Below are 14,605 nucleotides of genomic sequence, written 5' to 3'. Positions count from 1 at the left end.
AAGAGACCACAAGGGCCATCGAGTCCAACCCCCTGCCAAGCAGGAAACACCATCAGAGCACTCCTGACATATGGTTGTCAAGCCTCTGCTTAAAGACCTCCAAAGAAGGAGACTCCACCACACTCCTTGGCAGCAAATTCCACTGTCAAACAGCTCTTACTGTCAGGAAGTTCTTCCTAATGTTTAGGTGGAATCTTCTTTCTTGTAGTTTGGATCCATTGCTCCGTGTCTGTTTCTCTGGAGCAGCAGAAAACAACCTTTCTCCCTCCTCTATGTGACATCCTTTTATATATTTGAACATGGCTATCATATCACCCCTTAACCTCCTCTTCTCCAGGCTAAACATGCCCAGCTCCCAGAGCTGTTCCTCATAAGGCATCGTTTCTAGGCCTTTGACCATTTTGGTTGCCCTCCTCTGGACACGTTCCAGTTTGTCAGTGTCCTTCTTGAACTGTGGTGCCCAGAATTGGACACAGTACTCCAGGTGAGGTCTGACCAGAGCAGAATACAGTGGCACTATTACTTCCCTTGATCTCGATGCTATACTCCTATTGATGCAGCCCAGAATTGCATTGGCTTTTTTAGCTGCCGTGTCACACTGTTGGCTCATGTCAAGTTTGTGGTCAACCAAGACTCCTAAGAATTTGGAAACAATCTAGGAAAAGGTGATAATAATGGCAACGTCTCACCAACAACCTGAGAACAACCAGGAAAAAAATGCTGCAGTGTTGTCCACACTGGGCTGGCAGAGTCTCAGGCAAGAGATGATCCCAACTCTACCTGGAAAGGTCAGGATTGGAACCCAGGACCTTCTGAATGTCAAGGAGATAACTCTGCCACAGAGCTCCCCCTTTCCCCAGCTTAAGAATGCAGACGCGTCTCTCAAGGGGTGGGGTTACAGTGTGTTCTGGGGCGGCATCGCAGGGTGTGATTCTGCAACACCTTCAGCAATTTGAAGGGTGGTGCTTTAAGCTGCCTCATACCAGACCAGGCCGTCGATTGAGTTCAGTGTTGTCTACACTGACTGGCAGCAGCCCACCCCCCAAGGCAGGGGGCTCAACCTGGGTTGTTCTGCATTCAAAGCAGATCCTCTGCTATCGCGCTACAGCCCGCCTCACTCATGCACGGTGGAGAACAGGGGTGTCAAAAGCAAGTCCCCATTTTGCTCTGCAAGGAGCTGGGGGCTTTGTTCTGCACCAAAGGATTCTCTGAGCGCCTCAAAATCTGGCTTATTGGGTGGTAATAGAAGATGCTCTTGGGCAGCAGGGGGGAGAAATTTTTTTTGGGGGGGACGCTCCCCTTGTCCAGCAGTTCCACCAAGGCCCTTTGGATCTCAGGCAATGAAGCATCAATTTACAACCACTGTCAAGACACTGATGGGTTATTTAATTCCCCAATAATTATAAATTATTGGAAAAAACGAGGAGAGCAGAGTAAGGAAGGAAGCAGTCTGGATGCAAAGCTCCTCTTAGGCTTCTCATCCAATGGCATTTCAGGCCCGGCTCAATCGAGAGGAATCGCTGCTCTCCTGGTTAGCAGGGCGACTTGGGTACATTCTCACAGTTGACTCAAGAGGGATCATGTCCCCATTTTTAAAGGGCAGCGGCCGCCATGCCTTGCTCCACTGCCCCCCCCGCCGCCTCCTTCTCAGCACGCAAATATGCAGCACATCTTATCTTCATCACATGCACGAAAGTGGGTCCAAAAACGTTGGTTTGCTAACCGTGTTTCATAGATTGACATTGCTTTGCCCAGAGACACTGGGCAATAGATATAAGGACACAATATAGATCTTAACCTCTGGGAGAAACTTTGGGAAAGCACCCCGAAATTTACTGCATGTTATAAACCCAAAGATAATTATTTGAAAATGATTCATAGATGGTACCGAACGCCACGTAGGTTGGCTAAGATTTATGAAACAGAATCAGATATGTGTTGGAAGTGTAAAGAAGCAGAGAGAGACTTTTTTCACATGTGGTGGACATGAAAAAAGGTAAAAGTATATTGGGAAATGATTTGTAATGAATTGAAAAACATGTTTGAAACTACTTCCCCCCCAAAACCAGAGTCCTTCCTGTTGGGAATAACCCTGACAGAAATTCCTAGGTGTCAGAAAAGGTGAATGGTGACAGTAAAATATTCAGGAATGTACAGTATGATACTTAAAATGAACCATGGAAGGAGAAGAAGGGAAGTCACTGGATATTTTGAAGTTTGCAAAATGTTTATTTTGAAATGTAAAATTGAAAACTCCATAAAAATTCTATATAAAGAAAAATTCTAAAATGAAACCTACCCTCGGGGGACTTTAACCCTGCTTTCTGGGGAATTATATTAATGAATCAACAATGGATGCATTTGGCCAATAGCAAATGCAGGAAAAACAAGAGACCCATGGATGTTATCTCGGTCGCAGGGAAGCGGAATAACACAGAGAAACTACTTTGCATATCAAATCGGTTTATGTTGTTGTAAAGACAACTCATTATTGCTTGGCTAGAATTAAAGCTGCATCTGGCTTGGAAATTATACTGTTTTGGGGGAAAACCTCTGTGTCTTGGGGTGTGTTTTCGGCGTTAGATGGAATAGGAGGTGGTGCGGCATTTTCTCCCCCCCCCCAAAAAACAAGCCCCCAGATCCTTTGCCCCCCCCCACTTGCGTCCCATCTGGGGATGAAGATCAAGACCCAGGCCCATCCAAAAAGGTCATTAAACCTTTCCCCGGCAGCAGCGCTCTTTCTGACGGCGAACAGCTCCAGAGGATATTGCCTCTTCTCTCCCCTTTTAATTAATAAAATTACAGCCCAGAGCTCATTATCGATAATTATGGCCACTGCGAGAGCTTCCCGTTTCTTTGCTGGCTCCCACCCCCGCCGACCTTAATCCTGTTCCAAATGCAGCATGAATTAGCGTTTAATTAGCCATTAAATAGAATTAACGGTCTCTGGCGGCAAGGTGGCACGCCGAACAATCGGAGGAGGAGGAGAAGGGAGGCTTCCTGGCGCAGGACAAGTCCGGCAGCCGCGACTGGGGGGAGATTCTCAACAAACCAGAAGCCCTCATTCTCAGGCAGTCGACAGAATGTCACCAACGGGTCAGGCAGAGACACCATCCGCATGCGCCCGTCGCCACAGGAAATATTTCTGACGGGAATTCCATCTTCACCCTCCATGACTGAGCCGTGGGAGAACTTGCCCTGCGAAGTCTCATCTTCTCAGAGAATTGAGACCCCCAGGGGTCATCTAGTCCAACCCCCTGCAATGCAGGAACGACGCCTAGAGAATCCCTGAGAGATGGGCACCCAATGTCTGCTTGAAAACCTCCATGGAAGGAGAGCCCATCACCCAGCAAGGGAGTTCATTGTACCGTCAAATGGCTCAAAGGGTGCTCATCAGTGGTTCCTCTTCATCCTGGAGAAGAGTGACTAGTGGGGTGCCACAGGGTTCTGTCTTGGACCCGGTCTTATTCAACATCTTTATCAACGACTTGGATGATGGACTCAAGGGCATCCTGATCAAATTTGCAGATGACACCAAACTGGGAGGGGTGGCTAACACCCCAGAGGACAGGATCACACTTCAAAACGACCTTGACAGATTAGAGAACTGGGCCAAAACAAACAAGATGAATGTTAACAGGGAGAAATGTAAAGTATTGCACTTGGGCAAAAAAAATGAGAGGCACAAATACAAGATGGGTGACACCTGGCTTGAGAGCAGTACATGTGAAAAGGATCTAGGAGTCTTGGTTGACCACAAACTTGACATGAGCCAACAGTGTGACGCGGCAGCTAAAAAAGCCAATGCAATTCTGGGCTGCATCAATAGGAGTATAGCATCTAGATCAAGGGAAGTAATAGTGCCACTGTATTCTGCTCTGGTCAGACCTCACCTGGAGTACTGTGTCCAGTTCTGGGCACCACAGTTCAAGGAGGACACTGACAAACTGGAACGTGTCCAGAGGAGGGCAACCAAAATGGTCAAAGGCCTGGAAACGATGCCTTAGGAGGAACGGCTAAGGGAGCTGGGCATGTTTAGCCTGGAGAAGAGGAGGTTAAGGGGTGATATGATAGCCATGTTCAAATATATAAAAGGATGTCACATAGAGGAGGGAGAAAGGTTGTTTTCTGCTGCTCCAGAGAAGCGGACACGGAGCAATGGTTCCAAGAAAAAAGATTCCACCTAAACATTAGGAAGAACTTCCTGACAGTAAGAGCTGTTCGACAGTGGAATTTGCTGCCAAGGAGTGTGGTGGAGTCTCCTTCTTTGGAGGTCTTTAAGCAGAGGCTTGACAACCATATGTCAGGAGTGCTCTGATGGTGTTTCCTGCTTGGCAGGGGGTTGGACTCGATGGCCCTTGTGGTCTCTTCCAACTATGATTCTATGATTCAGAATAATATAAAAATAATGATTTATTATTTATACCTTGCCAATCTGGCTGGCGAAGATTATCTGAAGAAAAACCATGGGACAGTTGAGTTGAGAGAGAGAGATTATTATTGTTATTGTTGTTATTGTTATTAATTGAATTTATATACTGCCCTATATGTGTGTGGGGGGGGTCCTCAGGGCGGTTCACAGAATAAAATCAAGATATAAAACCACAAAATACATAATAAAAATAAAAATAAAGCAACCCAATACGCCTCCAACAAGAAGCACATTTTAATAGGGCATAGGATGTCCATCAGATCAACCAATTGCCTGGTTAAAAAGGAACATTTTTGCCTGATGCCTAAAGGTGTATAATTAAGGCACCAGGTGCACTTCCCTGGTAAGCCACTGCAGAGAAGGCCCCGTTCTCGTGTTCCCACCCTCTGGACCTCTCAAGGAGGAGGAACACGAAGGAGGGCCTCAGAAGATGATCTGACAGAAGGTTCATACAGAAAGGGGTGGTCCTTGAGGTACTGCAGTCCTCAGATAGCCTTGATAAGGCCATCCAATGTTGCTATTCTTTAAAAAAGGGGGCAGTATGAAAAGGGAGCGCAATACCGATTGAGGCGGGTGGGAAATGCAATCCTTTATCTAAGATTTGCAGACTGAAAGCAACAAAAGTCGTGAACTCCAAATGTAGACATCACATTGATTTCCGTTCCAGACCTGGGGTGAATAAGGGAACGCTGGCAATTTCCATTTCCATTTCCGTTTCTGTTTTTGCTTTGTCCAGTCCTCTTTCAAAGCCATCCAAAATTCTCCAACATCCCTAGATGATGTCCCTGAGCACCATTGGCTGGGGAGTGTGAACGGGGAGAAGACACCCCTGCGCCTATTCTGCTTGTGTGCATCCCAGATACATCTGTCTGGTCACCACGATACAGAGAGAGGCTCTGCTGGAGGAGGTGGCCTTTGGGTATGATCCTTCAGGCTCTCCTCATGTTCTCGGAGGAAGCGAACCCTTCTCATGCTCCGAGCAAAAATTCGCCTTTCTATCAGAGTTCACGTAAGGGAGTTTTGCTTTGCGTTCAGGAGAGGCAAGAGCCCCCAGTGTGATTCAATATAAGGCAGCCTCTTCTGCCCCAGATGTGACCAGTTCAACCAGGCCTTGGGCTGATTCATATCTTACAGCCTTTTAAACAGATCTGTGGGGAGGAGGGCTATTGTATTGTTCTTGGGGTTCCATTATTTGCTGTCTTTTATCTTAAAAAACAGGAGGGACGCGGGTGGCGCTGTGGGTAAAACCTCAGCGCCTAGGACTTGCCGATCGCATGGTCGGCGGTTCGAATCCCAGCGATGGGGTGCACTCCTGTCGTTCAGTCCCAGCGCCTGCCAACCTAGCAGTTCGAAAGCACCCCCGGGTGCAAGTAGATAAATAGGGACCGCTTACCAGCGGGAAGGTAAACGGCGTTCCTTGTGCTGCGCTGGCTCGCCAGATGCAGCTTTGTCACGCTGGCCACGTGACCCGGATGTTGTGTTTGCAGTGTCCTGAGCACAGTGGAAGGATGAGCAGTACGTGCCACATACTTTACATTACTTTATTTGCACTTCAAAGCTGGTAGATTACAGAAAAGCATCCTGCCTCTCTGAGAGCAGAGAAGCATCCTCTCTCCTCGGAAGCACCGAGAGAACTGTGAACAACAGGAAACCAGTGTACGTCACATCCAGTCTCCCTTTCCCGTGGGAAAACCCAACAGTACGCTGACTGTGGAATGTAAACACCTGTCTCGTGACAAGCACTTCGCTGCACAGTGAAGAGAGCAGAAACCAACATCCTCCCCCTTTCTGTGAACACCACTGGGCAGCGTGTTCGTACAATATCAGTACAAACCCAACTTCTGCACATAGGTACAGTGTTGATCCCTCGATACAATCTTGGACAATACATCAGCAGGAATTTCATTACCTGGCATATAGGACACCGTTACGAGTCCCTTCTGAATACGTTCCCTAGCATGTTGCAACTTCAATTGCAAGTGCTTCGTGCTTTGCTTACAACCTTCAGAATTCAGCAAAGCCAAACATGCTTTGTTGTCCTGGTAAACCTGGATTGGACATTTGACAGGAATTTTCATGTCTTTGCACAATTGTAACCACCATTCACAATCTTTAAGTGAATAAGACAGTGCGTTCAGTTCAGCTTCACAAGTACTTAAGCTAACTGTTGTTTGCTTCTTGCATGACCAATCAAATAGACCCTGATTGTACATATAGCAAACTCCAGACGTACTTTTCTTGTCTGTAGTGTCACTTCCAAAACTTGCATCTGCAAATATCTCAAGACCACCAGACTTCTGATTGTTAAATCTCAGTCTGTAATGCATAGTGCCTTTCAAATACCGCGCTATGCGTTTCAGAGCTTTCCAATCCTTAACAGTAGGATTGTTGACTTGTCTGCTTAGCAAATTACAGCGCTGGCTCCCGGCCTCTAGAGTGAGATGAGTGCACAACCCTAGAGTCTGTCAAGACTGGCCCGTACGGGCAGGGGTACCTTTACCTTTTTTCTATCTTAAAAAACAGCATCTTAAAAAGCAGAGACATCACCTTGCCTACAAATGCCCATATAGTTAAAGCTCTGGTTTTCCCAGTAGTGATGTATGGAAGTGAGAGCTGGACCATCAAGAAGGCTGATCGCCGAAGAATGGATGCTTTTGAATTCTGGTGCTGGAGGAGACTCCTGAGAGTCCCATGGACTGCAAGAAGATCCAACCTCTCCATTCTGAAGGAAATCAACCCTGAGTGCTCACTGAAAGGACAGATCATGAAGCTGAGGCTCCAAGACTTTGGCCACCTCATGAGAAGAGAAGACTCCCTGGAAAAGACCCTGATGTTGGGAAAGATGGAAGGCACAAGGAGAAGGGGACGACAGAGGACGAGATGGTGGAACAGTGTTCTCGAAGCTACGAACATGAGTTTGACCAAACTGCGAAAGGCAGTGGAAGACAGGAGTTCCTGGCGTGCTCTGGTCCAGGGGGTCACGAAGAGGTGGACACCACTAAACAGGAAAGCTTCCCTGAGCCACTCTAAGCACCTTCGCTGGGTCTCCGCTGCCACCTGGTCAAATCTTTTCTTTTAAATTGTTCTGTCTCCTTCCCTTCCACCACGGGAAATCCATGCAGCTGACAGCATAGAAATGCCAACCATCCAAATAATGTCAAATAAAATCAGCAGCCAGTAACAAAACGAAGCTGCTTATCAGTTTTGAAGTGGGAAGGAGCCCCCCCCCCCCCCGGATCGAAACACAGACCATCCACAAACTTACAATGTGTGACAGTAAGTGCAGTGACCACTTCAGCCTCAGATCTGAAATTGCAAGGTACTAGTCTGTACTGCAGGGCTGTTGCTGCAAGGCTTAATTGGGTCATACACATGCAAGGCTTTCTGGCTAAATGCTGCAGATGGGTATCATCTTCATTGAGTTGGCAATGGAATAAAATGCCTTCTACTTCTTGGCCGCACCTTTGCAAATCCCTCACCCTGCTGACCCCAACTTAGTGATGTTCATGAGACACCTGGATGGAAACTGACCATTAAGGATATAAGAAAGGCTAAGCTATTTAAACGTGGTAAGAAATGAAACAGAAATTAAAATATTTGAAGCAGAGTTTGCAAATAAAGTAGGTAGATTGCTAGAAGGGGGGGGGGAATTAAAAAGGAAAGGAAGACTAACATTATAAATAAAGTAAATACAAGTGATGGTGTAACATATAATGGGAAAGCAGTAAGACTGGGATTTTTTAGATACCGTTCTAAGAAAATAAAAAGAGGCCTGTTGGTCAGTCCAGTGGCCCATTTAGCATCTTGTTCTCACTGTGGCCAACCAGATACACTAAAGAGAAACCCACAAGCAGAACTCAAGCACAATTCCTCCACAAATTTGGCCATCACTGCCTCCTGTGGCAGGGAGTTCCACAGTTTAACTACAAGCCACGTGAAGCAGCTCTTTCTTTTGGTGGTCATCACTGCCGCTGTACAGCACCTAGCACCATCGCACTCGATTCGCCTTGACCACAGCCGGGCACCACAAGAACCCCATCCATGCCCCTGGCAGCACTATGGGTGTTTTCTTACCTGAACATTGAACATGGCTTCATCAGGAGGAGGAGGAAGAAAGGCACTGGGCGGTGGTGGAGGAGGATTCCCAAGATCATCAGAAGGAGGTGGAGGTGGTGGTGGTGGTGGTGGTGGTGGGAAGTCACCTATAGATAACAGGAATAATAATAATAATTTTATTATTGGTACCCCACCCATCAACGATCAAGCTGAGCGCAAGATAAAAACAATATCCCTCTAGGCCACAGGCTCTCCCAGGGTTTGGCAGGAAAAGAAGGCAAGTGTGGAGGGAACATTCGAGGGCAATCAAAGAAACCTTGAAACATTTCAGTTTAGTATAGGACAGGATAATATCAAAGTAATTTGGTGGGATATACAACCAGAAACAGTATCTTTCTTCAAGAGCATTGGCTATTCTTCTACAATTCTCCACGACATATTGCTGTGAGCAGAGATTTCCAGCTCTGACAAATATGAAAGATTGGAAAATACAAAGGCTTCTTTGTGTTGATGAGGAAAGGAGAGTTAGTTTGTCTCAAATGAGACGTTACCCGGCAAAAGCAAGATCACACCTCTCATTGGGTTTGCATAAAATACTCAAGCTACGTCTGCAAGAGGCTCATTGATGTGGGAATGATTCATCTTCTAATGTAGCTGCATTGTTTTATACTTTCTGGGTGTCCTGTGACCTTTGTGTTCTGTGTTATAAACCGAGCACTGCTGGGAGCTGTTCCTTTTTGTTTTCCGATGTATATCTTATCAATACAAAACAAAATAAAAAAATTCCTTCCAGTAGCACCTTAAAGACCAACTAAGTTAGTTCTTGGTATGAGCTTTCGTGTGCATGCACACTTCTTCAGATGCATAAATTGCAGGTCTACTCCGTACCTGTGCGGCGTTCAGAACGCACACTGCACATCACCGGCGCCCGACTGAGACCCTGGCGATGGCCAGGGTGCCACTAAATCAAGATGGCTTTATTACAACCTTGACAGCTTGGCGGACGTTTTCTCCCCTTCCCCATAAAGTTTTGCGCCTCTGGTGTTTGCCTCTCTCGTGCCGAGATATATTCCGGTAGGCTCCCGAACACACGCTGCGGCTGTTTATAGAGATTTGATTATCTACATAAATAATATTGATGTCTGGAACAAGCAGCCCAAGCCGTGATTTAGGAAGCCTTGTCGGTACCAGATGGTTGAAGACGCGGCTCGAGTCTAAACAGGCTCTCCGGGGGGCAGCTTCTCACATATCCCCGCCGTGAGCTTGTCGGCTCTGGTTTTCGTCTTTCAGGTGAGGTACCCTCCTGGAAATCCAAGCTGTTGTAGAGGAGCTGCTCGCAGGATGGGGAAGGCAGGTTTTCTTAACAGCAAGGCTAACATAAGCATGGAGCAAGAGCCATCCCTGCTTTGTGTTGGTTTCTAGGTAAAGGTAAAGGGAACCCTGAAAGTTCAGTCCAGTCGCGAATGACTCTGGGGTTGCGGCGCTCATCTCACTCTACAGGCCGAGGGAGCCGGCCTTTGTCCGCAGACAGTTTTTCCAGGTCTAGTCTTATACACAGATAAGTACTGTACATCCCGCTTTAGGTAAAGGGACCCCTGACCATTAGGTCCAGTCGTGGCCGACTCCGGGATTGCGGTGCTCATCTTGCTTTATTGGCCGAGGGAGCCGGTGTACAGCTTCCGGGTCATGTGGCCAGCATGACTAAGCCGCTTCTGGCAAAACCAGAGCAGTGCAAGGAAACACTGTTTACCTTCCCGCCAGAAAGGTACCTATTAATCTACTTGCACTTTGACGTGCTTTTGAACTGCTAGGTGGGCAGGAGCAGGGACCGAGCAACGGGAGCTCACCCCATCGCGGGGATTCGAACCGCTGACCTTCTGATTGGCAAGTCCAAGCGGCACAGTGGTTTAAACCACAGAGCCACCCGCGTCCCTGTGTTGGTTTCAGTCAACACCTAATTCAAAAATGCCCAAATGGCACAAAGGAGGAGGCCAAATATGGGAATTTGCAAGGGGATCAAATACCAACCAATCTGAAATAATAATAATAATAATAATAATAATAATAATAATAATAATAATAATATATTATTTATACCTCGTCCATCTGGCTGAGTTTCCCCAGCCCACTGGGGGCAGAGCTGGTCCCAGTGTATATGGTTTTTGTGCACATATGTGAGATCCAATCTCCTCTGTCTCCAAAGGTCTCTTCATAAAGTGCATGCAGAGTGAGGGTCCATACTCTGAGTTGGCTTTGAGATGCCACCAGATTTTTTTTTTGGGGGGGGGAATTTGCAGAGAGGCCTCATTTATTTTTATTGCTGCCTATCACTATTAGGTATGCAACATCGCTTTGCCCTTTTCAGTACTTGCTAAAAACATTTTTGTTTAGACAAACTTAAGTTTAGACAAGCTGGTGTTTCGAAAGTGATTGGGAGTTTCCTTTGAGCCACATCAGCAAGGCCGAGAGAGGGCTTTTATCACCTGGGCAGCCCAGGACCCCCAGAAACACTGCCCAGGCTTGCGACCTGGAGAACTCACTTTGGTGCTGCTAATGCAGCAGAAACAACACAGAAGAAGAAGAGTTTGGATTTGATATCCCGCCTTTCACTCCCTTTAAGGAGTCTCAAAGCGGCTAACAATCTCCTTTCCCTTCCTCCCCCACAACAAACACTCTGTGAGGTGAGTGGGGCTGAGAGACTTCACAGAAGTGTGACTAGCCCAAGGTCACCCAGCAGCTGCATGTGGAGGAGCGGGGAATCGAACCCGGTTCCCCAGATTACGAGTCTACCGCTCTTAACCACTACACCACACTGGAGGAAGCAGTTATAAGTTCCTGGTCTCTGCAGCCACAGCAGGTGCTGTGATTCTCTAGCAATTTGACTTCACCCCTGGCGGAGTCTCAAGAAGCATCTTCACAGCCCCAAATGGAGACAGGTCAGCCGGCAATAGAAATATTATCCTCGCTCTTTGTTCAAAGCTATCAAAACTAAAGCAGCTTTTACCTTCTCCAGCATCTCCTAGCAGGGAGGAGAGAAAATTCGGAAGCAAACAAGACGTTTCGGGGGATCTCATTAGAAGGGCTGGTTCGTCTGCTTCTTATCTGGGGCAAATTACTCCAGGACTCGCCGTCTGATGCAGCAGGAATGGCAATTAGCCTTCCTGTTGATTTCAAGCCCGTCAAGAGGCGAAATCAGTTAGGCCGAGAGTGTGCCGGCAAGATGAGATGCTGAATTAGGCGCTCTCAGCCGGGAGGCAGGCGCATTAGCACCCCACTGATCCCGACAGCGAACCAGGAATCTGGCTTTTAAAAGACTTTTCTTCACACAGCACAGTATTTATCCGCAATTAAGGCACGCAAACGGAAGGCGTTCTGGCCACGCGGATTCTGCAGAGGCTGTTCCAGGCGGTATAAGCTATTTTGGCAACACAGAGTATAACCATTCTCTCATCAGTACCGTGACTGGCCCTGATCCACCATACGGACTTGCAGATTTCAAAGCCAGGTGGTCCCTTGCTCACCTGCGAACCACGTCTGTCGCAGCGGGTGACAAGATTTCCTCTGAAGGAACAAGACTTCCCCAAAATAGCAAAGAGTGATGTACAAATTTGTCATTTCCGGTGTCTCCCAAATTACATTTCTCCAAGTTTAAGTTCAGCTCTCCATGTTTCAGTATTCCTTTGCAATATTGGTGGTGGACTCATCTTCCTTTGGGGACGCGGGTGGCGCTGTGGTCTAAACCACTGAGCCTTGGCCTTGCCGATTGGAAGGTCGGCGGTTCGAATCCCCGCAACGGTGTGAGCTCCTGTTGCTCCGTCCCTGCTCCTGCCAACCTAGCAGTTCGAAAGCACGTCAAGGCACAAGTAGATAAATAGGTACTGCTCTGGCGGGAAGGTAAATGGTGTTTTCGTGCACTGCTCTGGTTTCGCCAGAAGCGTCTTAGTCATGCTGGCCACATGACCTGGAAAAACTGTCTGCAGACAAATGTCGGCTCCCTCAGCCCGTAAAGCGAGATGAGTGCCGCAACTCCAGAGTCGGCCACGACTGGACCTAATGGTCAGGGGTCCCTTTACCTTTACCTTTACCTCCTTCCTTGGAGGTCTTTTAGCAGAAGTTGGATGGCCATCCGTCTGGGATGCTTTAGCTGAGATTCCTGCATTGCAGGGGGTTGGACTAGATGTCCCTCAGGGTCCCTTCCCACTCTACTGCGTTATGATTCTGTAATCCTTGGGGGTCTCTTCCAACTCTACAATTCTCTGGTGCTATCATCAATCTTTCTTTCTTTCTTTGGTGATCACTCGTAGCTGAGTAAGATTGTCTTCCATAAACACGGTGGGTTTTTGGAAGACCCCTGTGTGTAGATCAGTGCACGCTGACCAACACACAGTCTTCGCAGTAGGGCTCTGTTCCGATGGCATAAAGCAGTCACAACAAACTGGTAGAATACTATCTGCTGCAGCCTTCATCTGCCTTCACAGCCGTTGTAACATACCGCTTGTTATCATCAGCCTGTTCTGCCATTGAGGACTTCTTGGATCATTCTTTGTCCAGCTGCTTCCCTTTGACCTTACCGCCTTGGGTGACCCTGCTGGGAGTACGAGATTCCCGACAGCTTCGCTCACAAGGGTCATAGGAACATGCAAGCCCACTCAACGCGACAAGGTGATGATCCAGCGAGTGGGTATCAATGCACCCAGCCAACGAACCCATCCAGTTAGCTAACTACAAAAGCAGCCGGTTGAGGGTGCTCCTTGATAAATCATACCTGGTTTGATTCCCAATCGCACACCTTGCTCGGCCACAGAGACACACACCTTCCAGCAACCCCTGGCCAGGCTCAGCTTTGCTGCCACCCGGGGAGAGTTTTTAAAGGCCAATTGTTGCTCTGGCTTCCGTGCAAGGTCAGGACACGCGGCAAAGTGGGCTGATTTTAAATCAAGGCCATTGAAGCCACCGCCAAGGGAAAAGATGACCGAGCCGTTGCAGATCGAACACAGCAGACAAAAGCTTTCATATCACTTCAAACGTAAGGCTGTTCACACATTTGGCGGTGGAGCACTTAAAATGCACCCGCCTTCTGAGGTTGCCCACCCTCGCTTTCAATTGCACAAGAGTGCTTTCTGCATGAGCTCTGTGTCTATTTATGTATTTATTACTAGAAGTCAAAGGTAGCCTTCATTCTCTCCCAGTTCCTGAAGAGAGAGGGACAAACAGATGCCCTTTCTTTTGGCTTTGAATGTGTTCCTAAAGCACTTCTCACTTCTGATCCTATTACCTGTTTTATTAATCCTATTATAGTCTCCATCACGTTCCCAGAAAGTGCCAATTCTACAGCATGGCCCAGTCAGGAGATATGTGAGTGTGGGGTTCTTCCCTTCCCATTTTAGCCTCACAACCACACAACCCTGTGAGGTAGCTGAGGCTGGAAGACTGGTGAGCTTTATGGCCACCTGGGAACTAGAACCCTGGTCTGCTAGGTCCTAGGCCAGCGCTCTAACCACTACACCACACTTCTCGTACCAGCTGGGGCTGCTGGAGTTGAGGTTCAAAACATCTGGAGGGCACCAGGTTGGTGAAGGGTGAGCAACTGCTCTTGACTCTGAACCAAGTTTACCAATTCTGCGTTATAGTTCCCAGAGAGACAGGGTACCCCCCCCATAGGTGGAAGCTCTGAGGACGCCCAGAGCCAGCCTGCCTTCTTCTTCTCCCCTCCATCACTGACAGCACATTAAAGAGATGCAGCCTAATTGGCACAAACCTCCCAAAGATATGATAATAATTACATGAAAAAAGGTTTAAATATTGCCTACGTGGAAAACATCCAGACTAAAACTCAGAATAAATAACCGTGATACCCTAGGAGGTAGGTTACATATTGAAGGCAAGGATCTTACACAAAGCGAAAGTGATAATGAAGTAACTTTTCTTACGGGAGATGAAAGGAGAAGTGCGCGCACACACACACACACTCACACACACACACTCCTTAATTCTTCCATGCCACGTTGTAATAATAAAGCAATTTGTTTAAGTAACTCCCTTGCGACGCCATCATTCTAAGAAGCCAAATGTTGAACAAACAGAAATCCGCTCTGCTGTTTCCAGCTTCAGAAGTCG

General features: G+C 47.5%; 1 protein-coding gene and 1 long non-coding RNA gene across 2 annotated transcripts in view; both read right to left on the bottom strand.

The window, feature by feature from the left end:
• Nucleotides 1-14,605, bottom strand: part of LPP (LIM domain containing preferred translocation partner in lipoma) — a 294,160-nt gene that overhangs the window by 112,811 nt on the left and 166,744 nt on the right. The window contains exon 4 of the mRNA XM_081862512.1: nucleotides 8,507-8,634. Within this exon, the coding sequence (XP_081718638.1) occupies nucleotides 8,507-8,634 (128 nt within the window). The remainder of the gene's footprint in view (nucleotides 1-8,506; nucleotides 8,635-14,605) is intronic.
• The window catches only part of LOC309342402, a 346,777-nt gene that overhangs the window by 252,781 nt on the left and 79,391 nt on the right, over nucleotides 1-14,605 (bottom strand). The window lies entirely within an intron of this gene.

The sequence above is a fragment of the Podarcis erhardii genome, assembly GCF_964252035.2.
Source record: "Podarcis erhardii genome assembly, chromosome: 5".
Classification (NCBI taxonomy): Eukaryota; Metazoa; Chordata; class Lepidosauria; order Squamata; family Lacertidae; genus Podarcis; species Podarcis erhardii.
Note: the sequence above shows the minus strand (reverse complement) of the source record. Positions and strands in the feature narration are given on the sequence as shown.